Here is a 26,476-nt window from a genome sequence, read left to right as displayed (position 1 = left end):
TTTCAAATACTGAATAACAAATTTAAGCTGAACTCAAAACATAAAGAATCCAACCACTTGTATTAGGCATTTGTTGTACTGAACCATGTTCCAAACACACTGAATCACGTTTCAATATACTTGATCGAACCTGTTTAATTACTCAACCAAAAGAAGTTAAATAGTGCATTTAAAATGATCCTCCACTAATCCTTGTATTACACACGAAAAAAATGCACGTCACATATTATCATTTGTTCGAATAATCATCATTAAGCTTCACCATATCTCTACATAGCAGTAAACACCAGGAGCCGAGTTGGATTTGAGGAATAAAAAGAACACTTACTTCTTCACTGCCCCAATTTCCATATTCACCGCGTCGCCCACTAGTCTCTAGCTCACTTGTGCAATATACTCTTCTTCGAAGGCTTTGGTTTCTTGTGAGTGTGGTTCTGCCACAAATGAAATAAAGCAGGAACACTTGGTAAGTACAGATTACCTTTTGGAAAGCCGTAAATTTGAAACTACGGTAAACAAGTGGAAATGGTACCTTTTGTCTTTCTAGTGCGTCATAGTCTATCCTCTCCCTCCAGTTACTTTTGCGTAGTTTGATTGGCCGATTGCCCACATACTTACCTGGAATTATTGCAGATTAATTATATACAACCATTATCATACAAGTAAAAGCATATCAACAACCTCTATGATTCTTAGTACTTTCAACGAAAAGTAGAATCACCATACGAGTAAATATTTTACTCACCATTCATTTCCTTTAGTGCTCCGGCCAGGTCAGATGGGTTGGCAAAGCTAACAAATCCAAAGCCCTTGGTTTTTCCAGTCCTCTTATCTCTGACAACCTAGAGATGGTGACAAAGCAGACAGATATAAGTTTCAAGATTTCAATCACAGTCAAAATTCACAAATTCTATGAGAAGTAGATGAATCAAAACGTAGTGAAAAACAGCAAAATCCACAAAAGGTTATAAGAATGCGGGCACAGTCAAAATAAGGAAAACAATTGGATTCTGAGACAATTACGGCTCACTCTTACCAACCAAATATCACACAAAAATGAGAACATTAAGCAAAGCACCTACATACTGAAGGAAAAAACAAAGTACCCTGTACAGTTTTTTACGGTGTTCTAGCTAGGATCCCCATAGCCAAATACCACACTCCAATCACCCCCACACACATTACACCACCACAGCGGCAATGAAATGTAGGGGTTAAACAGTATTCAACTCAAGTCGTTAATTCTTTTTACGGTCATAGGTAGAAAGAAAATTTCAAAGTTCTCACACAGATTTCATTGACCAACAAAAATTATTGTAGAGTACAATCTTTCCAAGCCCCAAAAGCAGGGCTTCACACCAACCCCTAAGGTTCATAATAATATCAAAATATTGAACCAGCTTGGAAGCTCAATCGGTTCACTAACCTGACTCCAAATTCGTTCATATCGACCCAACAAGCAATAATTCAAGGTCGCCTGTGAGTCAGGTCAATTTCAACCAACTCAACCTCCAAATGTTGATTCCAGCTGTCCAACCTATATTTAATGGTCAAAAGTGATTTTAACTAACTTTGAGATCTCAAAATAAGTGCTTGAAAAATCGCATAAGTTGATGTAGGTTGTCAGTAGGCATCTTACACTCAAATGTTGTTAGAAGTAAAATGAAAAAATGCATCATGACAACTTAGACCATTCCAATATGCAACTTGTAGCTACTTGTACGGTTACACATCCAAGTTCCAACCAAAATATAAACAGCAGATGAGACCTACCTTAGAATGAATAAAACAAAGTGCTTTGTGCTCTTCATATAAAAATCTGAAGATAAAATTTAAGAAGTTCACACCAAGCAAACAATTTATAATAATAAAAGAATTTTAAGGAAAAACAAAGGAGATGAGGCAGACACTTACTCTTGCCATGTTAAAGGATGGAAATCGTGAAAATGCTTTTGAAAGAACATCATCATTCACCTCATTACCAAGATCGCCACAAAAAAGTCGATAATCATCTGCAAAAGCCAAAACCCAACAGAATTGTAAGGCATAAGTATGCATTCAATTGAAGAAAAGTCAGGTAAAACAAAAAATGCCATTCTTGTGAGAGAATAACTTGATCAGAATCCAAAAAACTAAAATTACTACTGAATCCCATGAAGAGTAGGAATTTAACAAGGTCTCACAGTTCTAGTGTATCAGTGAACTAAGTAGCCAAAAGGGAAACCTTCAAAGAAGATAAACTGAAACGGGACACAATCATGGAATTGAACTATAACAAATATTATATAAAAGAGCATTTAATTATGAAACCACACATACTTTCTGGCCATTCTGCAAGAGTTGGGTCCTCCCAAGCCTGCCCAGCAGCTTTACGAGGGATAGCTTTCTTCTTAGCTTCTGCTTTGTGCTCAATTTCGCTGTTTGCAAGAGCAGCCTTCACACTCTCGAGAGCCTCAGGTGTAATCGTCTGCGCATCCCTTTGAAACAACTGCTGAGCCTGTTCATTTACACTAAAACAAATTATGCACATGAAACTTACACACCAAACAACTTCCCCTAAATTAGCAAAAAATGATACGTAGCTCCATTACTTATTTCAAAACTGAAAATCTCAAAAAGTCTTTCTCTACATTTTCAAATTGCAGTAGTTCCTCAAACAAGAATCCCAAAAATTATAGCTCTTTAAAAGCAAAAATAACATGAATTCGTTTCCACACAAATCATACTTTTCACTAAAGCATACGAATTTTCGAACCGAAGAAAAACCCCATTCTATTTATTCTCAATCATTCAAGAAATCAAAGACATCAATTATCAAACCCTAAGCGTATGAGTATGCATATAAGTGTAAATGCACATAAAGACGCGTCCCGAAAACAGACCTGCTGATACTGCTGAGGAAGAGAGTAGACACCGGCGACCGGAGCCGGGGCCGGGTAGACGGACGGAGCGGGTGGCGCTGCAACGGCGTAAGGCGCGGGGTACTGGGGTTGCTGGAGGTGGAAGGGCATGGGGAAGTAGGACGATGACGACGAGGCATTCGCGTATGTGAATTGGGAAGAGGTCAATGGAGGAGCTGCGGAGGAAGACGGTGGGTTCGCCATGGCCGATATCGGAATAAAGGTAAAGCTAGGGTTTTGAATGGTACGAATTGGGGGCAATCGGGATCGTAATTTCAGAGAGTTCTAGAGCTTTGCTCTTTTGCTTTTGACGGTATTTCTCACGCCGATTTTTACGGAAAAAAAATAATTTTACAAGACCAAAGCCCAACAGAAACCCCATACAAAACAAAAGGAGAGACCCATTCAACAAAAGAGCAGGTCGGCCAGAAGGCCCGATAATACTTTTGAACTCGTTTAGAAATGCTTTTTGACAGAAAACAATAATGCTTAAGCGTTGTTAGCTTTAGAGGCACGTCTAAATTTTTAATAAAAATCTAAAAACACTTTCAAACCTTTTGTGGTAAATATATTTAGAAGCTTGTTGGTTTCGTGGAGTTGTTTTTAGCTATTTCTAAAGCACTCCCAAATATGCTTGTGGTTGTCTAGAAACACTTTGTTACTAGTCTTATGATCTAGTGATATTTCCTTTCACCTTGTAAGAGGACGACTCAAACATAGATGGGAGTCTGATACCTAGATAGCTTATGGTGTGACTCAATGTAAATGTGAGTCTGATACCTAGTTTGCCTTGTAAGAGGATGACTCAAACATAAATGGTGTCAATAACATCTAATTGGGTCCCCGTATGCATAACCACTAAATGAATATTTCATATTCATGGCCATGTGTTAATCATGATATGTAACAATTGTGAGACACTCGTTTTTTTTTATGGTCAACTAATCACCAATGAATGAATAATAGTACTATAACTATGTGTCGTAAACAGAAAGAAACCATTTTTCTTATGAACAATGTCTTTTGTCTTACTTTGAGGGGCATAAGGTCACGGGGTTGGAATTTTGTTTTTCATGTATGTGGAAACCAAGCCATTGTATTACGTGTCATCATAATATTAAGTAATTATAAAATACATTTTTAATGTTTTTATTCGTATTGTGATCAGTGACGGAGTTAGGATTTTATGGATATAGAGGTCTCTCACATGCTAGGTAATTTAAACTCAAAACATGATAAATTGAGTAATTTGCATAAAAATCGAAAGACCACAAATTCAACCGAGAGAATTAAAAACATTATACAGACCCAGAAACTTGAATATGATGTTAGGAGTAAACAAGAATTTTTTTTTTAAGTATAAGTTAAAGCTAAAGAAAATTTGATAGAATAAGGAGGGGTAGTGAAGGTTGCATTGCAATAAGAGGAATGAAGAGAAAATTGAGGTTTGGCCTAGAACATAAAAGAGTTTTGAGTAAGTATACACTTGAATTATAAGGATATTAGATTGATATGCTGCAGAAGTATCTGTTAGAGTACCCAAAAAAACAAAGACAGGATAAGTCAAATATTGTTTTAATTTTTAAGTGAATCTGCCTATATTATGACATATTATGTGTCGTCTTTTGTTTCACGTACATGAGAAAATCTTTCCACGAGATTGTTATTGGTATTCAAAGACATTTTCCTATCAAAAACCATAAAACTTCTTACATGTTAAAATACAAAGCCCCTTGCACGCGTGAGTTCTTCGTGTGTGGACTGTATCAAACGTGGAAGAAGGCCAAGTTGGGAATAAAATATTTTTCTTGTTTTAAATATTTACTCCAATCAAAGTGATCAATAAAAGGGATCAACCATTAGGACCAATCAAATGACTTGTTTTAGAGGGTCACCAATTATACACGTTCAATTGACTTGTCTTGATGCTTAATCGTTTTGATATATATTTTCTGGGTAATTTTGAGTGTTTGAAATCATTAAAGGCTACGTCTTTAACAACGCTAATTAAAATCCGTTAAAAATGATAACTAGTTCGTTTGAAAATATTTTTAAAATGATTTAAAAAAATTTTGGTGAAAATATTTTTAGAACCATATTTTAGTAAAACGCAAGTAAATCCTGTAAAAGCAGCACTTCAAGTGTTTTTAGAACCAAACAACATGTTATCTTCAAACACTTTTAATTATTTTAAAAGTACTTCTAAATGAGTCCATAATTTATACTATTATACTTTCAATACTATAAAGTCATTTTCTTATATTAAATAAACGAAATTAATGTCACATGCTATATATGCGATTGAAATTAATTTATCGAGAAAATATATAAGAACGTAACATATGAAGGTTTCATTGGAAAAAGAACAATATAAGTAAAAGAAAACTGAGCTTTTATTAAATCAGCACAGTAAATACATGAACATACATTAAAATTAATTATCTTGACAAGCACGATTTTTTATTGAAAACTGCAGAATGAGATTTTTGAAGTACTAATAACAATTCAATTTTTCATTACAACAAGTAATTCTTCTCATACCTCAACAACCAAACATAAAGTATAAAAAAGTCAACACGGGCGATCCAGTAGTTGAAAGGAATTTCATGTTTATCATTCGCATAACATGTTATGAGTTTGATTTCTAACGCTAATGAATTATGCGATACTAATCAACAAAAACTAAAATGCATCGGTAAGTCTTCCTGACCTCTGTGTCTAAAGCCCCAATTGGTCACACATTGTTTCATTTAGCACGAAACAACGTGTTATTCCCAAGGGCGCCCATGGAATTTAACATTTTGCCGTTCGATAAAATCTTGCTGGTTTCTACACGGAATCCCGAAGCAACGGACCAACCAAACTCAGGTAATAATTAAAATAAATAAAATAAATTCACCTACTTTTTTACATCACAAAGTAATCCAAATCCGGTATTTATCCAAAAAAAACATCACATAAACAATATCCCCAAAACTCTTCTTCCCAGAAAAAAGGAAAATTAAAAACCCTAGATTTTAATTTCCAAATGATTTTTCAGAAGACCCAACTGTTATCATATCATCTGTTATTTGTCAGCTTTAATAAAAAGGTACTGACTTTGCACCAAACAAAAATTAAATGGCACTGAATCAATTTCCAAGCCTAATAGGGTTAGGGTTTCCTCCAAATTTGGAATTTTAGCCCCAAATTCTGGTACAAGAATTTTTGTCCTTCTTTTTCCAGATTTGCCCTTGCCCACAGTTTCTGGATTTTGCTTAACTTGTCTCAGATGAAATTCAAGGCGGTTTGAACTTTGAGAGGTTGGCCTTGATTGTCATTTATGAATTTGATGGGGGTGGGTACCCATCCCAGACCAATTATTCTGTGGCAAAAGTGCTTTCTGCTTTCTGTCTCTCTGGTGTTAGAATTAGGGTTAGGGTTTTTAGATCTGTTCAATCAGATTTAATTTCTTACGGATTTGAAATTTTTGTTGAATTTAATTTATTTTTTTAGTTAATTTTTGGAATCAATTTTTGTTGAATTGATCTGGTTTCTGCAAATACTGGGTGTAGTGATTGAAGTTTGAGCTGGATTGAGCTCAGTGGGGATTGCAGAATCTTGGATCATCACGATGTAAGCCCTACTTTCATTTTAATTTAATTTATTTTCTTGTAGTTTGACTTTTTGGGCAATCTTATCGGTATCTGTAATTCTGTCTGGTGCTACAAAATTATGGATAAATTACAAATGCCTGGTGTTTTTTACCGATTAATTTGATATATTTAATAATATTTCAATTCAATTAAGAAATTTCAAGTGATATTTAATGGAATTATCATAATGTCTGATCATCTGATTAATTTGTTTGTTTTCATGAATGCATTTGTGTATTGTGATGATAGTTATGTATGAGATCGTTCTGATATCGGATCATAAATTTAATGGAGCTGATACGTATGATCTTCAGCTGCAATATCTTTCAACTGCTAAAATACGATATTACTGTTGCGTGTTCGTTTTTTTTTTCTTTCTTTTTTTGGTCAAACGATAGATAGATTTTGTTACATTAGACGTTAGATTAGCCACCGACGGCGTTCGAACGCACGCCGTCATGCAAGGTGTCTGGAAAATATCTTTTTGTTCAGAAACTGATGTTAGTGTGAATAGCAACGTCTCTGGAAAATATATTATAGTTTCAGTCCTCTGTGCTGAATTTGGTGTACCCAAAGTCTGTTAATGCTAATGAAGCCAAAGAAACTTGGTTTACTGAAGCATGCTTTTGAAACCCTAAGATGTCTGTTTTTCGATTTTGCAGGCAAAATCTTTGGTTTGTTGCAAGCCTACCTGGTTCGACTTAGTAGTGGGATGCAAAGGAGCAGTATTTCATGATATTGTGGTTCATAAGCCAGAAGATAAGTGATCATCCTACTTCATAAAGATTGATTCTTTCCACGTAGATGAACAGATTGGAAAATTATCGGTTTTAATATCACGGTAGTATGGGGACAGAACTCATGAGAGTTTGCATAAAAGATGATAACGAGGAGTTTCCTTCAGTTCCACCCGGATTTGAGTCATTTGCACCTTTCAGCTTAAAAAGGATAAATGAAAGTGAGAAAAAAGATATTGAAAACAGAATAAGTTGCTCAGTGACTGCTAGTCCTTCCAATTCACAGTCAGTTCAGATGGAAACTGACGTTGACAATGGCGAGGTTGCAAAGAGGTCTGTTCGACGCAGACAATGCATAAACCATGGGCGAAATAACAAGTCAGAGGATGAGTCTGATTCAGACCGACTTGAACACGTAAATTTTCAAATATCCCCTGATTTTATGGGTTTTAATCATTTATATGCCATTTCTCTACAAGAATTCTGTACATGTAGATGGTTTCTCATGTACCACCTTTTTTTCTTTTTAGCAGAATTGTCCCCCAAGATCTGTTCTTCCCAAGGGGGTTGTACGCGGATGTCCACAATGTAGTAATTGCCAAAAGGTTAATCTTCAAACTTCACACCCTTTACTCTTACCCTTCTATTTGCTTGGTTCCTTTGTAATCTTTTATCATAAGTATCTTGCTTTCACCTTACTTATGTGAATCGACAAACTGTCTGGGGTTTTGGTTTTTTGTTCTGCCTTCAAAGTTATAGAATTGATGATTAAGTGTTTGAACAGGTCTCTGCAAGATGGCATCCACTGGAGGGTCAAAGGCGGGACCTTCAGAACGCTCCTGTATTCAGACCTACTGAGGAGGTGCAACTTATTACTTGTGGAATTTGAGTTATTACAGTTTTGGAGTTTGTTGACCTATTCTTACTCATCTTACTTGTAAATTAAAAAGTTGATTTTTTTTTTCAAAAAGGTTTTCATTTTTGAAGAAATCGGCTTTCTGACTCAGTTTGCTACCTAATTTCAGGAGTTCAAAGACACGTTGAAATATATAGCAAGCATACGCGCTAAAGCCGAACCATATGGTATTTGTCGCATTGTTCCTCCCTCTTCTTGGAGACCTCCCTGTCCACTCAAGGAAAAACCTATTTGGAGTGCCTCTAAATTTTCTACTCGAGTTCAAAGAGTCGATAAACTGCAAAATCGAGATTCAATGAGAAAGGTTCCTAAAAGCCATAGTCATATGAGGAAGAAAAGAAGAAGATGCACACGGATGGGGGCTGATCGCCAAAGTGGTGGCAGAGGATCTGAGGATGATGGAGGTTGTGAGGCTGAACGGTTTGGGTTTGAACCTGGACCAGAGTTTACTCTAGAAGCATTTGAAAGATATGCTGATGATTTCAAGGCTCAATACTTTGGCAAGAACGAACATGTTCCTAGTATAGGAGGTAACTTTGCTAAACTTAAAGAGTGCTGGGAGCCATCTGTAGGCAGTATTGAGGGTGAATATTGGCGGATGGTAGAGAGACCTACTGAAGAAATTGAGGTACGAGCAATACCAGTCTCTCTCTCTCTCTCTCTCTCTCTCTCTCATATTACCCTAACCATATTGCTCGTAATGTGCTCTAGGTTCTATATGGTGCTGATTTGGAAACTGGAGTTTTTGGCAGTGGCTTTCCCAAGAAATCCAGTAAGGATGCTTTTCCTTCAGAAGAGCAGTACATAAATTCAGGGTGGAACTTGAACAACTTTCCCAGACTTACTGGATCTGTTCTTTCTTATGAAAGCAGTGATATATCTGGTGTTCTGGTGCCATGGTTATACATAGGGATGTGCTTTTCTTCCTTTTGCTGGGTAAGACAATTTTTCTTCCTAGTAACAGATTGATCATCTGTCACCACCACTCATCATATGGTCAACCCCTGCTAGCATATTGCATGTGCTAGCACGAGTCTCTCATGTATTTTGTGGGATGTAATATTATAAATCACATCTTGACCAACTTATTTTGCAATAAGAAAGTAAAATAATCTATGTTAGGTGTGAAGATTCACTATTCTGGTTTTCATTTCATTGTCCATTGACCACATTCTATCAATTGGATTTGTTTTGAGATATGTTTGCAAGTGGTGAATGGTGGAGTGTTTCAAATCTCAAGGTGTTGGGAACTTGGGATTACAAATTCCAGTTATTCATTCCTAATTAATCAAAACCTCGATGGTTCTTTGAAAGCAATGTCTGCATTCATTTCATGCAGCCAGCTAATTTCATATTTTTGCATGAGGCCATAGCTTGTATATGTGAGACATATTATTGACGGCTGATTCCTCTTCCTTTTTTGTTTCCGAGAACAGCATGTTGAAGATCACCACTTGTACTCTTTAAATTATATGCATTGGGGTGCTCCAAAGTTGTGGTACGGTATCCCTGGTAAAGATGCCTGTAAATTTGAAGAAGCAATGAGAAAGCACCTCCCTGGCCTATTTGAAGAGCAACCTGACTTGCTTCATAAGCTGGTGAGTAACAGCTCCTGGTCTGTGCTAATGTGCTGTTTGAGATTTAGTGATTGTAGCTGGTTGTATTTACTCATTTGTCCCAGTATGCGGCAAAATATCTATGTTATATGCTTCTGATCTGTGTTTGTTACCTCCATATGGGGCTAAATTTTAACATCACTCAAAGGTTCCCTGGAAGAAATATCACCTGGCATTTTGTTGAAAAGACAGACTGAGGGTTAATTTATGACAAGACCTATATGTAATCAGGATATAACAGTTTATTTTTAAATGGTGTACCCTTCGTTGGCTCTTTTTCGTAGCTAGCCTTTTTGTCATGCAATTATGGAATAGATTCTTTAATACTGAAGGCTTGGTTTTACTTATGAGATGGATAGCTTGAGTTATCACTTGAGTTATCTTACATCTGTTCTGTGCTATATAAGATGGACTTCCGTTATGGATCTTCTGTACCCTTTACATTTCTGCTGTGGTTCAAATATAATATCTGTATTTGCAATTGCTAGTTGTCATTTTTTACAAGTTACAACTGCAGGGTTTCAACCATAATATCTGTTCTGTGAAATTGTCTATATCATGATCGTTTTCTTTGTTTGTTCATGCAGGTCACACAGCTTTCACCCTCCATTCTGAAATCTGAGGGGGTACCTGTGTATAGATGTTGTCAGAATGCTGGAGAGTTTGTTTTGACCTTTCCTCGAGCATACCACTCAGGGTTCAACTGTGGTTTTAATTGTGCCGAGGCTGTGAATGTAGCTCCTGTTGATTGGTTGCCCCATGGGCAGATCGCTATAGAGCTATACCAGGAGCAGGGACGAAAGACATCCATTTCTCATGATAAATTGTTGCTTGGGGCAGCAAGGGAAGCGGTGAAAGCACATTGGGAACTCAATTTACTGAAGAAGAATACTCCAGATAACTTAAGGTGGAAGGATGTATGTGGAAAGGATGGGACCTTAGCAAAAACACTCAAGGTAAAATCTGCTTTCTAGTTACTACCGTGCTTGCTTATTTGGAAAATGATGTCTTTTCATCGCCCTCTCTCCACTCTAGTAAAGGGTATGAATATTTATTTCATTTGATGATACTTTGGGTAATCTGGTTGTTGCACTGGCTATTTTACTAACAAATATTCACTCATTATATAGCTGAAATGTCTGTTTTCCCCTGACATTCTATAATTATTTTTGCCTAGGCACGTGTCGAGATAGAGCGTGCAAGGAGAGAATTTCTCACTACTTCTTCACAGGCATTGAAGATGGAAAACAATTTTGATGCCACCAATGAGAGGGAATGCAGCATATGCTTTTTTGATCTGCATCTGTCAGCAGCTGGTTGTCATCATTGTTCCCCAGATAGATATGCATGCTTAAATCATGCAAAGAAATTCTGCTCATGTGCTTGGAGCGCCAAGTTTTTCCTCTTTCGTTATGATATGGATGAACTAAACATTCTTCTTGAGGCATTGGAAGGAAAGTTGAGTGCAGTATACAGATGGGCTAGACTCGATCTTGGTTTGGCTCTGAGTTCTTATATTTCCAAAGACAATAAAGTTGGTAAGATATCTTATTCCTCCAAAAGTGATATACTTACAGAGGTTAGATCACAGCTGCAAAGCACACACTTCAAGGATCCTCCAGGAACAGAAATCTCTAAAGAGAGTCCTATGAGTTCAACCGAGATCATTGTTGAGACTTCCTCGCAACAGAAGAGGAAAGCATTAGAAACTTTTGCTCAAGTTAAAAGAGAAGAATCAGGTCTTAACAGTTCCAAGTCAAGAATGCAGGTTTGCCAGTTGTCTCAAGAGGACACGTCATATGCTGTGACCTCGGATGCAAAGGTATCTGGGAGAAATATGGCTTCAGTTGTGGATGTTATTCTTCTTAGTGACGATGAAGGAGACGCCGACCCAACGAAGCCACTTTCAGATAGTTTGAAAGAGATATCTTCTGCTAACCAGTTAGAACTTTCTAAGAGATTGGTCAGTTCGGATGGAATAGCGAGCGCTCCTAATTTTGATAGAGAACCAATCTTGAATACACCAGGGACTGATGCAGCAGTGATGGGTGAAAAAGTTATCAGTCCGTTACCTGGTGGAGAAAAAAAGGATTCATCATCTCACCCTGTACACGTGAAAATTGAACAGGATCGTGGTGAACAATTAGGATCTAATCCACCAAACCTCTCTTTCAAAATAGTTTCTGTTAAAGCAGATTGTGGCCCAAACACTGGTGCTATCATTGAACACAAAGTTGCTATTTCAAGGAGTGACCCACAGCCATGTGCCAGTGTAAAACTTGAGAATGAGGACAGACATGAAAAGATGGGAAGAATTGCCGATACAACTTTAGCAGACAATGTACGAATGACAACTGGAACTTCGTCGTCCAGCCAAAACAATTTGGACCGATATTACCGCCAAAGGGGTCCCCGAATAGCGAAGGTGGTGCGGAGAATCTCCTGCGTTGTTGAGCCTCTGGAAATTGGAGTCGTGCTATCTGGAAAGTCATGGTGTAACACCCAAGCCATTTTTCCAAAAGGTAAGCTGCATTTGCATTCCTTGTAAGTTGAGACTAATGCAATTGAGATACTGTCCCAACCAAGAAGATCAACATTCGTGTAATTCATGTTTGTTCTGCTCGATGCAGGATTTAGGAGCCGGGTTAGGCACATGAGTGTTCTGGATCCAACTGTTATGTGTCATTATGTCTCAGAAGTACTGGATGCCGGACAGGGTGGACCACTGTTCAAGGTATAGGGGAAAGCACCGTATTTAGCATGAACAGTTTCGATAAACTCCAGGCAAAATAGTATTTAATAGTGATGATCCAAGAAAACCTGTCTATATCTACCTACTGTGATTGAACGTGCTAGTTATTTACTTGATCTATTATGTTATTTTTCTCTGCCTTTAGGTTTCTTTGGAGCATTGTCCAAGTGAGGTTTTCATACATAATTCAGCTGACAGATGCTGGGAAATGGTGAGAGAGAGAGTCAATCAAGAAATCACGAGGCAACATAAATTGGGAAAAATGAACCTTCCTCCTTTGCAGCCACCGGGGAGTCTCGATGGCTTTGAAATGTTTGGGTTTACTTCACCAGCTATTGTACAGGTAAATTTATCAGAGAAGTAGAACAGTTAATTCTCCTTCGATACGACTCACGTGGATTGAGGCTTAGAGTTTCCGTTTTTGCTTTCTTGAACAGGCCATAGAGGCAATGGATCGAAATCGTGTCTGTTCTGAGTACTGGGACTCTCGTCCCTACTCCCGACTTCAAGTACAGATTCCACGGAACTCTCAATCCAAAGAAAGTAGTGAAAATTGCAATTCGATGTCAAAGGAAAAAAGTGATCAGGCGGCCTCCGACAATGATCTCGTCCCTGCTGGAGTTGATACAACACTCAGAGGCCTATTCAAGAAGGCTAACCTAGACGAATTGAACTCACTGTACAGCATTTTAAGTGACAATCGGCAACCTGCTGGTCGAGGCCTGGTCACACGACTTCTTTACGAAGAGATTCACAATCGTCCCACATGATGCATTTGTTGGTTTCACAACGATCAGAGACCGAACTTGCTCCGCCAGTTTTTAACTGTAAATTCTACTTACTGATTCCAGGTTGTATTGTACATTTATCACTCAACCTGCTCATTCTTTGTGCTAGAAAAAAAGGCTTATTCTTATGTAGACACCGGAGATTTTTGCTTTCATCGGAATGTCTGTTTGTAGCGCGGAACAAGTTTCGGATTGTTGGTGGATGACTCCAACTTGACGATTTGGCGTCCGTGCAGTGTTTCTTGTAGTTGTGGGTTGCCGGAAAATGTACCGTCCCCGCCCCTGGTTTTGGTTGTCACTTGAGGAAACTCGTGCAAAGAAAATGCTGTGAGTAGATGGTGGAATGGATTATGGAACATGGTGGTTCAACAAGACCATTACAAATAAAAACGAAATTCCCTAAATCCCCACTATTGCTACTTCTAGTGTCACGTGATGAGTAATATGAGGTAGCATACGTTGAGCTCGTAATGAGTGTTGTAGGAAAAAAAAGAGTGTGTGACAAGTGCTATACGAAGATAGGGATCCTAGAGAATTTTTTGTGTGCGATTGTTGGATCATGTGTATTTTTTGAGCACTTGGCTCACCCAGTGGTCCCCCCCCACACTCTATTCGAACGAACCAGAATTCTTCTTGCTTGAGAGTAATGCTACATTTACAACAATTTTGAAATGTACCATTTTTCTAATAGAGGTAGATCTCACCAACACATTGGGTCTCATTTCTATTAGAGATGTGGTACAAATGTGGTATGAAAAACGTGATAAGAGTATCATTTTTGCCGGCTTGAGGGGTTAGCTAGCTATTGTGTGGTTATTGGTGTAAACGTTGGCCTCCCCATTGTGTGGGAAACACAAATTGCACTTCAAATCTTGAGACTTTAATTCCACATTTGTATATTACATACCTCCACATGCCCTATTAGTAAATTGCAATTAAACTATTGAAATGCAAAGACTGTTAAGGAGAATGTCTAAATGGAGAGAAAGACTTGTGTAGAATCAGTCGGACCATGTCATTTGCATTGTAATTCTAACAAAAGCATAAAAACGGACAAAAGCATAAAAACGGTTGTGATATGATGTTTCTCAATGCCACACTTATCTCATACAGTGTAAAAGTTGCCCTAATCAAACAATCGTCCTATTCTCCACATGCCCTATTAGTAAATTGCAATTAAACTATTGAAATGCAAAGACTATTAAGGAGAATGTCTAAATGGAATGAAAGACTTGTGTATGATCGGTCAGACCACGTCATTTGCATTGTATTTCTAACAAAAGCATAAAAACGGTTGTGATAAGATATTTATCAATGCTACACTTATCTCATACAGTGTAAAAGCTGTTCTAATCAAACAATCGTCCTGTTCTCGCCAATAAAAACAGACAATAGGCCAAGGAAGGAAGGAATCCAATGGTCCCCACAACTAAAAGGCAAGTCCACACAACACATGGATATCCATCTCCTCCCAAAGCCCCAAAGACATAAATAGTACTAAATAGCAGACAAATTGGACAGCCGAAGAAGGAAATATTTCACCCTTCCCGTACGGACACACAGTGATCCAATCCAACGGTCCCAAATCCTCCACGTGGCCCAATCTCCTTCCCTCCCCGAAACGAACAGAAGGTTTGACCGAGGGGACCTAGGGAGGGCGAAGATAACCGCGCTCTTGCCGACACGCATCGCAGGTGTCCACGTGGGGGAATCCACTTGTTTGGGGTGGGAACCACGCATCTAGGGCGGACGTGTCGCCCACCTGAAGTCCGCAGATTGCGGGGATCTTTTGGTCCTTTCATTTTCCCTCCCATCCGATGGTACGGCTCGCTTGGATAATTGCGCCAGCTGGCGCACCCTGAGAGGTCCCACCGCTCAAACCCTGCTGTGTGTTCGTGACAAGACGCAAGAGCTTTCTTGCGCACCTGAATCCTGACATTGTTATAATCACGTATGGTGCCAGTATTTGCTAATTAATCTGATAGAAAATTAAATTTTAATTTTTAAATAACATGAAATTTAGATGAATGTTTGCTACAAGATTAAAATTTTAATTTATTTAACAAATTGCCATCATTTATGTTTTATGTCATTTAATTTTCTTTTATTTGGTAATTTCATGATGTTTCTTTTTCGAAGTCTACCTTATGTTCATTAATTTTCATTTTTTTATTGGCATTTTGCATCAATAATTTATGGTTGTAACTTATATAAGGAAACAAATTATAGAAGAGTTTGACATTATACAAGTGAATCAAATTTCTACACCAATTTATTATAATGTATTTCAAAACAGATATTTGTGAACACTAACTCATTATAAATGTATTTCGGTACAAACAGTTTGGTACACTAATTCATTATGATATAGTCAGGTACAGACAGTTTAATACAAATATTTTAGGTACACTAATTCTTTATAATGTATTTCAATATAAACATGTTGGTAGTTGGTACTTTGGCTCATTATAATATTCTATCATACCTATATTGCGATACAAAAATTTAAGTATGCTAATTGTTATAATATATATCGGTGCATTTATCTATTTACATATTTTTTAATGTCCCACTCACAAAGACGAATTAAATGACAAAGCAAAAGAAGAATAAGAATTTTAATATTTAAGCTTATGTGATACCTAGTCAAAGGACGTGAATTGATTTGTAATATAGTAATAGATTGTTATTGAATTCTAATCTTATTTAAGGGTATCGTTATGCTGATGTTGGGTACTTTAGACTGTTCGGCATGATAGGCGTTAATGCGCAGTAGAAAAACTCATCTCGTAGAGAGATATATAGAGAGGAGGAGGTATACCTAGTTATACGTAGAATCATTCGAAGTTTAAGCACCATTAAGAAAATAAGTTTCTTGTCAACAATGAGACGCATGATATTATTGATATGTAGTAGCAGAACCAAAAGCATGCAGTTTCATAGCATATGCAAAATGGAACCCCCTCATTCTCATCTATTAATTCAAAGGATGTGCTATCCACACACTCTTTTTTACTTCTCACACACCCATTGTCAATTTCTATCCGTTGATCTTCTTCAATTCATCAGATCCGACGGCCGAAAACCAAAAAGGTGTGGGAGAAGTAAAAATGGATGTGTGGATATCACACTCCTAATTCAAACTCATTTAAAGAAAGAGAAATACTAAGGAACTCTATTAAAAGTGAGATTTTTTATAGACTCTGTCACCTAACAGTTTAGCATTAATTTTTGCGCAAACTTTAAAAAACATTGTGCTTTAAATTGTGAGGTGGCAAAGAGTCTGTAAAGAGTCATACTTTTGAGAGAATCTGTTAACATTTCTAAAAAAGAAATGCAATGGCCATTCTACAATTATAACCAATTTTAGGACCTTGGAAGAAAAGAAAATCAACATAAAGCAATAAATTTTTAACCAATTAGATCCCATAATATATTGATCACCTGAGTCTGCTCCAAACAATGATCGATAAGACGCAAGCAAAAGTCTTTATACTCCAGCAAAAATAAATTTTTGATTTTATTAATTCATCAGGAAAATGGATATTTTTTTAGGAGATGCTTTAGAACTGGACGATATTTGATGAGTAGTATTTTTCACACATTCCTTTTTACATTCTATAATTTTTTTTTGTTCATTTTTATTCATTGATCTTCTTCAATTCATTTGATTCGACGATCGAAAATTGAGAAAGGTATGTAAAATGTAAAAAAGAGTGTATGGATAACATTACCCTATCTTGATATGCTTCAGAGAGTGCACTTATAAGGACATGTTAAATACTTTATGAACAAAATTCATCATCGTACTATACTGATAAGATTTATCATAATCCATCTGGCTGGAAACAAAATATAGATCATAAACCTTCAATATGATTAAATATAGTTAAATCGTGACATAGTTACATGAGATGTTAGAGCTTGTAACTCAATTAGTTATAAGTATTCACTTTTACACCTGAAGTTTCAAGTTCATCGACTCCCACCCCCTATTATTGCTTGTATACAAAAATAAAAAGCTATAAAACTGATACGTAAGGAAATTGTAGCCCATGTCAAGAGCATTTACTTTGGATGAGGATCCCATCCGAATCCAAATGGTGGGATCCTAAGGATCCTCATATTTATTGTATATCATGCGGTCAGTTTTCGTCAAGTACTATTTATGTTTAATTTTAAATAATAAAATTCAAATGATTTCTGATCGCACGATATACGATGAACGGTTAGGATGTGAGGATCCCTAGGATCCCCACCATTTGGATCCGGATGGGATCCTCATCCATTTACTTTGTACTTGAAGTCCTAGGTTTTATCCCCACACCACGATACAAAACAAAAAAAAAAGGTAAAAAAAAAAACAAAAAACAAAAAAACTGTTGTAAATAATGGGTATGTTTGCCCACATGTGTATAGTAATGTGTATAGTATAGACTCACAAGTTTAATTGTGTCATTTGTTTGTTTCCTATGAGGTTGCTCTATAAATAGAGCACTACATTTGATCAAATTAGACTTGGAAGAGAAAAACATCTAATAGCAATAATATACATTACTTCCTCTGCAACAGCTTGTGTTGGTATAATAATTTGCAACTGCTTCGTTCCTGTCCAGAGTAAAGGTTATCTCTATAAATTTTACCTATTTATAACACGTTATCAGCACGACTCTCTAATTATTTCTCATTTCCCTTCACCGAAAGAAAAAAAAAATGCTTCCTCTAAGGTTTTTTCTGTTCTTCTTCTTCCTCTGCCTCAATTGCTGGATATACTCTCGCGAAGAACTTTTTGCACCATGTTTACTTCTAGTTCTCAACCTAACTGTTACTTATATTTTTGATTTCTTGTTTGGTGTAACTCTTGACTATTAACTCAATGTTTATTTATGCAATCCAAGATGGTGCATAATCATCGCTTATCTTGGATTGCAGATCTAATTTTACTACAAATTTTATATGGAGCGGTATAATCGCCTACCATATCCTGCATATTTAAATTTACCTGCTATTTAATTTTATCGCAATTTTAGGTGGTGTGGAATAATCATCAACCCTGCTTTGCATATTTAAATTTTATCGCAATTTTAGGTGGTGCGGTATAATCGTCCACCTTGCTCTACATATTTAAATTTTCCTGCTGTTTAAAGTAGTGCGGAATAATCGTTCATCCTATACTTGTTTCGATGAGAATGGTGCAGTACAATTGCCCTTCTCATTAATCATGTAAATCTCGAGCCTGAAGTTTCAAGTACTTATCATTTTGGCCTGAAGATCAAAAATTTGTAAGAAACAGAAGTTCTAACAATATATTCTTCCAGAACACATATTATTGCAAGTTCTTACACACCTTATTTTTCTTTCAGAAAAGAAAATGGCAAACTTAGCAAAGCTTGATTTTGCTGCCCTGGACATTACTGGAAAGAATTACCTTACATAGGTACTGGATACCAAGATCTATCTGGAAGCAACGAATCTTGGAGATACCATCAGGGAAGAGAGCATCTCATCCTCTCAAGATCGGGTAAAGGCTATGATTTTTATTCGTCGCCATCTTGATGAGGCATTAAAGAGCAAGTACTTAATGGTTGAAGATCCGTTAGTCCTCTGGAAGGCCTTGAGAAACAGATACAATCACCAGACAACGGTGATTCTTCCAAGAGTTCGCTATGACTGGACTCACCTAAGGATCCAGGATTTCAAGTCAGTGGCTGAGTACAATTCGGCGTTGTTCAGAATTACCTCTCAGATGAAGCTCTGTGGGGATACTATTACTAAGGAGATGTTATTGGAAAAGACTTTCAGGACATTCCATGCCTCTAACATGCTTCTGCAGCAGCAGTATAGAGCGTGAGGCTTCACTGAATACAACCAGCTGATATCTGTGCTCTTGGTAGCTGAACAGAACAATGAGCTCCTGATGAAGAACCATAATTCTCGACTTACTGGATCAGCACCGTTCCCAGAAATGAATGCTGCTTCCCTTTAAAGGAATATCATATCCTCCTGTGGCAATAATTACAAACGAGGACGTGGTCACAAGCAAGGCCGGTGGAAAGGGAAATGCAAGAATCATGGAGTCTAGTTTCACAACCAGAAGGCATAATCCAGGCCCGAGCTTTAAAAATGCAAATCGTCAGAAAGGAAAAGCTCATATGAACACTCCTAGAAATCCTGAAGGAGGTTGCCATAGGTATGGTGGCAACGGACATTGTGCACGTATTTGTCGCATCCCAAAGCATATGGTGGAATTGTATCAAGCCTCCTTCAAGGAGAAGGGTGTCGAGATCAATTTCTTAGACCAGGCTCAACCAATGGAAACACCTGCTCCAGTGACCAATTTATCAGGACAGTTAAACACAATCCACCTGGATGCTACAAACTTTATCAATGAAATAGGAAATGAAGTTTATGGGTCCGATTGAATTATTTATATTTAATGTACTCTTGTTATTTGTACTTGTGGTTTAATGCTCGTATTTTCAATTCAATAAAAGTAGTATTCCAGTATGAATAAACTGTTTTTTCTTTAGTTAGAGAACATAGATAAAAATTATGGTTATTCTCAAAATAAGAGCAATGACAGAGACCTTTGTCTTGCAGACAGCGCAACCACGCATTCAATACTTCGAGATCGAAAGTATTTCTCAAATTTGGTACTTGCAAAAGTAAAGGTAACAACAATATCAGGGCAATCTGATGTAATTGAAGGCTCAGGAAAAGCCCAAATTAGGTTACCCAATGGAACAATACTATCCATAAAGAATGCATTATATGATACTCAATCCATTCGAAATTTGTTGAGTTTTAAAGACATACGTCTAAATGGATACCACATTGAAACGAAAAGTGTAGAAAATGTGGAATATTTATGCATTACCTCCAATGATACCCAGAAGCGTATATTGGAAGTTGCATGGTTTATCGAGTGGATTGTATTATACATACATAAAGACAGTTAAGGCATATACTGTCATGAACCAGAAGTTCATTGATTCAAAGGTTTACGTGCTTTAGCATGACTGTGTAGGTCATCCAGGATCTACCATGATGCGTAGAATCATTACCAACTCTAATGAATATCCATTATTGAGCAGACACATTGATGTCTCAAATGATAACACTTGCAAGGCTTGTTCCCAAGGGAAGTTGGTAATTAGACCATCACAACTAAAGGTTGATGATGAATCCCCATCATTTTTGCAAAGAATTCAAGGGGATATTTATGGACCTATTCAACCACCTTGTGGACCATTTCGATATTTTACGGTTTTGGTTGATACATTTACCTGATGGTCACATGTTTGCTTATTGTCTACTCGAAATGTAGCTTTTGCGAGACTTCTTACTCAGATAATTAGTTGTGAGCACAATTCCCAGATCATCTCATTAAGTCCATTCGACTTGATAACGCTGGTGAATTTACGTCTCAAACCTTTGATGATTACTGCATGACATTGGGCATTGATGTTGAACATCATATTCCTCATGTCCATACCCAAAATGGTTTAGCAGAGGCATTTATCAAGCGGCTTCAATTAATAACCCGCATTCTGCTCATGAAAACAAAATTGTCAGTCTCTGCATGGAGACATGCCATCTTACATGCATCATCATTGGTTCGACTGAGACCCATAGCCAACCTCCAATACTCATCAATACAAGTCATGTTTGGACATCAGCCAAATATTTCACATTTACGAGTTTTTTGTTGTGTTGTTTATGTGCCTATTGCACCGCCACAACGAACTAAAATGGGACCTCAGCGCAGACTGGGAATCTATGTGGGTTTTGATTCACCATCCATCATTAAATATTTGGAACATTTGACTGGTGATATGTTTACAACTCGTTTTGCTGATTGTCATTTTGATGAGACAGTTTTCCCGTCGTTAGGGGGAGAAAAGACCGTTCCAGAAGAACGACAAGAACTGACATGGGTTGTTCCCACCTTATCTCATTTTGATCCACGAAGCACTCAATGTGAAAACGAAATGAAAATGATCGTTCATCTTTAAGGTACCGCTAATCAAATGCCAGATACATTTAATGATGCTTCGAAAGTGACAAAGTCACATATACCAGCTGCAAACGCACCTGCAAGAATCGATGTCCCTATTGGACAAAATAAAGTGGTAGCGAATGATTCATCCAGTGCACACCTAAAGCGTGGTAGACCTTCAGGTTCAAAAGATTCAGCCCCTTGAAAGAGAAAGATGAGGGCACAGTTGAACCCAAATGATATCATTCAAGAAAAGAAATTGAATGATAAATCCACAATTCATGATTCTATACTTCCAGAAAAAGAAAATGTCCTTAATGAGACACATGTCCCTGAAGAGACAAAAGTACATGAAAGCAAAGAAATATCCATAAATTATTCATGTACTAATGAATTGTGGGATCGAAATGAAATAATCATCGACGACATGTTTGCATTTGCAATAGCCACTGAAATTGTATTAAGTGATGATATTGAGCCCCGCTCTGTTGATGAATGCAGATAGAGACAAGATTGGCCTAAGTGGAAAGATGCAATCCAGGCAGAATTAAATTCCTTGGAAAATCGAAGTGTTTTTGGACCAATAGTCCAAACCCCGCCTGGTGTGAACCCCGTAGGTTACAAATGGGTATTCACAAGGAAACGCAACGAGAAAAACGAGATTGCAAGATATAAAGCACGACTCATTGCACAAGATTTTTCACAAAGACCTGGAATTGATTATGAAGAGACATACTCTCCTGTAATGGACGCAATTACGTTCCGTTACTTAATAAGTTTAGTGATTTCAGAAAAACTTGACATGCGACTTATGGATGTCATCACCGCGTATGTATATGGAGAATTAGATGCTGACATATATATGAAAGTCCCATAATGACTTAAGTTTCCTGAAGTAACTAATAAACCATGAGGTATGTTCTCAATCAAATTAAGGCGATCACTGTATGGGCTGAAACAATCTGGGCGAATATGGTATAATCGTCTCAGTGAGTATTTGATTAAAGAAGGATATGCCAACAATGGCATCTGCCCTTGTGTGTTCATTAAGAAATCAAATACTGGATTTGCTATAGTGGCAGTATACGTCGATGATATGAACCTAGTTGGAACCCCTGAAGAGCTCAACAAAACTGCTGACTATCTGAACAGCGAATTTGAAATGAAAGACCTTGGAAAAACCAAATATTGTCTCGGCCTGCAGATCGAGCATTGTGTTAATGGAATTTTAGTCCATCAATCAGCTTACATTGAAAAAATACTGAAGCGATTTGGCATGGACAAGGCTTATCCACTTAGTACCCCAATGGTCGTTTGTTCTTTGGACATTAAGAAAGATCCATTTCGTCCAAAAGACGATGATGAACTGGTCCTTGGTCCAGAAGTACCATATTTGAGCATAATAGGTGCTTTATTGTATTTAGCACAATGTACTAGACCAGATATAGCTTTTTCAGTTAACTTGTTAACTAGGTACAGCTCTGCTCCAACAATTTGTCATTGGAAGGGAGTAAAAAATGTTCTACGATACCTTCGTGGGACAACAGATATGGGTATCTTCTACTCAGACAAGCCCACAAATGAACAAATCCTTGTTGGATACGCAGATACTGATTTTCTCTCCGATCCACATAAAACCCGCTTACAAAATGGATATGTGTTCACTAATGGAGATACTGCAATTTCATGGCGATCAACGAAGTAAACGCTAGTTGCTACATCTTCTAATCACTCGGAAATAATTGTTTTACATGAAGCAAGTCGTGAATGCTCCTGGTTAAGATCAATGATCCATCACATCCGGAATTCATGTGGTTTACCTTCAAAGACAAACACTCCAACTGTCATCCATGAAGATAATGCAGCCTGTGTCGCCCAGATGAAGGAAGGATTCATCAAAGGTGATAAGACTAAACACATATCTCCAAGATTTTTCAGTGCACATGAGCTTCAGAAGGCTAAAGTTATTGAAGTCAGACAAATCTGTTACAATGAAAATTTAGCAGACTTGTTCACCAAATCTCTACCAAAGTGCACATTTCAGAAGTTGGTGCAGGGAATCGAATTACGTCGGCTTACAAATTTGAAGAATGCAGAATCAGGGGGAGATACAATTCAGTGGGAGCATCCATGATACATGCATGTTGTACTCTTTTTCCTTCGCTTAGGATTTCCCCCACTGGATTTTTCCTATCAAGGTTTTAACGAGGCAACATAGGCATGCTCAACACCATCGGGGTAAAGTTGTATTCTTTTTCCTTCGTTATGGTTTTTTCCCACTGGGTTTTTCCAAGCAAGGTTTTAATGAGGCAATTGATGTTGATATGTAGGCATCCAAGGGGGAGTGTTGTAAATAATGGGTATGTTTGCCCACATGTGTATAGTATAGACTCACAAGTTTAATAGTGTCATTTGTTTGTTTCCTATGAGGTTGCTCTATAAATAGAGCACTACATTTGATCAAATTAGACTTGGAAGAGAAAAACATCTAATAGCAATAATATACATTACTTCCTCTGCAACAGCTTGTGTTGGTATAATAATCTGCAACTGCTTCGTTCATGTCTAGAGTAAAAGTTATCTTTATAAATTTTGCCTATTTATAACAAAAAGGTCATTCAGATTGAGGTGCTTCAGTGCCCCCACTATTCAGACTATACATTTCTATATTTTCGTAATTTGGTAGATTTTAACTAATACATCAATTGTCATTGCATTTAGAAATAATACTTGCATATTCTATACGAGGGATGCACATATTTTTCTATTTGGAAATAATGTATTTTGACCGAATAAAATTACTCTTATAAAAATTATTCAAATATGAGATCATTTAGTCATCTTAACGTGATAAATAAATGAACGGTTCATCATGAATATATTATTTAATGTCTACACCGTCGATTTGTTCTGATAGAAATAATTTTTTGTAGGGATAATCTTCAAATGAAGATTAAGAAATTGAATGGTTCCGATTAGAAAATTAGGATGGTCAAGATACGTTATTCGCAAGAGGGGAATGAGCTCATCCATTATCCTTGGGTTAAATGCACAAAAAATGCCATTTGTTACTACGTGGTATTGTTCTTCACTTATAACTTAGAGATCTTATGTTCGATTCTCATTAAAGATAAATTTGAATCGTATTATTATGGTTTGTCCATTATGAGACTTAGCCCACTCTCCCACTCCATTATTGTAGATAATAGCGCTTGTTCAAAATGCACAAAATATTACTTTTGAGCACCTTCTAGCATTTTGAAATCCCCAAATGCAATTATACGAAAATTAGAGGCAATTTTTTTTTCCCATTAAAATTAGAGATAATTCCACTAATTTTGATGCACCTAAAATCTATTCACTTATATAACCACATATAATAATTTCTTTTTAGTAACACATTATGATAATTTTTTTCTGTCCAAATAGATAGAGTGCAGTGAAATCTTTGTAAAATATGCATGAGTAAAACCGACATACATAAAACCGATAATAATAAAATTTACTTAAACGTAGTGGTACACATTTAAAACTAAACTTACCATATAAATATGAGTACATTATTTGGAAACCAACCATAAACAAAGCACCAATATGAAAGCATAACTAAATCTCTTGTTATCTCATAACTTTTTTTTTTTTGAAACAAACGATATTATCTATATTAAGCGGGTGGGAGAGTGGGCTAAGCCTTACAATGGACTAGCAATAATGTGGTACAAATTCACCCTTGGTGTGAATCGAACATAAAACTTCTCACTTACAAGTGAAAAGAAATGCCCTTAAACTATTGTACTAAGTGACTCTCAAAACTTTTACACAATAGCCTTAAATATACTTACCTTATCAATGATATGGTCATATTCTATATATTGTGCCCAATAATTGTGTGACAATGCATATGGAATGTTCAAGTTCAGCAGTACAACTCTAACAGTAAATTTTAGATGACAATCTAGGGCAGGGTGAGGGGTGGTGTTCACATGTTCTTGCCAAACAATCTCATTTATTAATCTCATAAAACCAAAGATAATTCCTAAATGGTCATTAGAAGTTCAATTAGTACGTTTAATCAATGAATGTTAGGTTGGTTTGTTGCGGATAAACTTTTTAGATCCAAGCATAATAATGTGGTACAAATTCATCCTTGGCGTGAATCGAACATAAAACTTCTCACTTACAAGTGAAAAGAAATGCCCCTAAACTATTGTACTAAGTGACTCTCATAACTTTTACACAATAGCCTTAAATATACTAACCTTATCAATGATACGGTCATATTCTATATATTGTGCCCAATAATTGTGTGACAATGCATATGGAATGTTCAAGTTCAGCAGTACAACTCTAACAGTAAATTTTAGATGACAATCTACGGCAGGGTGAGGGGTGGTGTTCACATGTTCTTGCCAAACAATCTCATTTTTTAATCTCATAAAACCAAAGATAATTCCTAAATGGTCATTAGAAGTTCAATTAGTACGTTTAATCAATGCATGTTAGGTTGGTTTGTTGCGGATAAACATTTTAGATCCAAGCATGGTCTATCACCTATATTATCGATATTATTTTAATTTAACCATCTATTACTTAATGTTGGGTTTTATCACAAAAGGCCTTAGTGATATTGTATATTATTTTATCATATGACCAATGTGAAATCTTATTCTCCAACAAGCCCCCTCACGATTAGCCACACACGGGGTCACAAGGGAAACCAATTCTCACATCAAGAACTGGTCAAGTCGTTGTACCAAAATAAACGTCAATCTCTTCACAAGCCTTGTCTATCAATATTTAGTCTCTGAAGCCAACGTCAATCTTTAAGAAGGCCCAATCATTCAGTTGCCTTAAGTTGGATCTCACACATTTTTTCGAAAGTACAACTTCAGGAAGTATGTTCGGACCTGTAACTCGGGCCCAGGAGATGTCTAGAAAATAGTCTGCTCTTATACCATGATAAACTCTCTAGACCCAAGCATGGTCTACCACCAATATTATCTCAACTTAACCATTTATTACTAGATATTGAGTATTATCACAAAAGACTTCGATGATAATAAAAGTAAAACTCTTATATGCTAATTATATTTTATTTTGTCATATGATGGATATGAAATCTTAGTCTCCATC

At 36.8% G+C, this 26,476-nt stretch overlaps 2 protein-coding genes across 14 annotated transcripts in view; one reads left to right on the top strand and one right to left on the bottom strand.

Annotated features, from left to right (window-relative positions):
- LOC126592579 (uncharacterized) overlaps positions 1 to 3,243 on the bottom strand; it is a 31,629-nt gene extending 28,386 nt beyond the window's left edge. Inside the window, exons 1-7 of one of the 9 annotated variants that reach the window (XR_007612708.1) lie at positions 2,883 to 3,240; positions 2,320 to 2,497; positions 1,915 to 2,012; positions 1,774 to 1,819; positions 1,427 to 1,537; positions 746 to 842; positions 534 to 618 (exon numbers count right to left, since the gene is read on the bottom strand). Coding sequence is in view for 3 of the 9 variants with exons in the window: in XM_050258329.1 (XP_050114286.1) it covers positions 381 to 434; positions 533 to 618; positions 746 to 842; positions 1,915 to 2,012; positions 2,320 to 2,497; positions 2,883 to 3,104 (735 nt within the window). In the remaining 6 variants the exon portion in view is untranslated. Of the gene's footprint in view, positions 1 to 41; positions 435 to 532; positions 619 to 745; positions 843 to 1,426; positions 1,538 to 1,769; positions 1,820 to 1,914; positions 2,013 to 2,319; positions 2,498 to 2,882 lie in introns of those variants that run through there. The other 8 variants (XM_050258329.1, XR_007612706.1, XR_007612710.1 and 5 more) reach the window with 8 other exon arrangements.
- Positions 3,244 to 5,749: 2,506 nt separating this feature from the next.
- On the top strand, positions 5,750 to 13,748 carry LOC126592561 (putative lysine-specific demethylase JMJ16). 5 transcript variants are annotated; one of them, XM_050258285.1, is made up of 13 exons: positions 5,750 to 5,768; positions 6,455 to 6,515; positions 7,198 to 7,687; positions 7,803 to 7,877; positions 8,057 to 8,134; positions 8,298 to 8,816; positions 8,900 to 9,124; positions 9,625 to 9,786; positions 10,392 to 10,760; positions 10,982 to 12,326; positions 12,435 to 12,538; positions 12,702 to 12,899; positions 12,994 to 13,748. In XM_050258285.1, the coding sequence occupies exons 3-13, from the start codon at positions 7,382 to 7,384 to the stop codon at positions 13,324 to 13,326; spliced, it is 3,714 nt and encodes a 1,237-aa protein (XP_050114242.1). In that variant the 5' UTR covers positions 5,750 to 5,768; positions 6,455 to 6,515; positions 7,198 to 7,381; the 3' UTR covers positions 13,327 to 13,748. The 5 variants fall into 5 exon arrangements, with proteins under 5 accessions (XP_050114242.1, XP_050114243.1, XP_050114239.1 ...); XM_050258286.1 differs by lacking the exon at positions 5,750 to 5,768 and adding an exon at positions 5,828 to 5,991 and having other exon boundaries at positions 7,806 to 7,877; XM_050258282.1 differs by lacking the exon at positions 5,750 to 5,768 and adding an exon at positions 5,828 to 5,991.
- The last annotated feature ends 12,728 nt before the right edge of the window (positions 13,749 to 26,476 follow it).

The sequence above is a fragment of the Malus sylvestris genome, chromosome 12 (genome assembly GCF_916048215.2).
Source record: "Malus sylvestris chromosome 12, drMalSylv7.2, whole genome shotgun sequence".
Taxonomy (NCBI): domain Eukaryota; kingdom Viridiplantae; phylum Streptophyta; class Magnoliopsida; order Rosales; family Rosaceae; genus Malus; species Malus sylvestris.
Note: the sequence above shows the minus strand (reverse complement) of the source record. Positions and strands in the feature narration are given on the sequence as shown.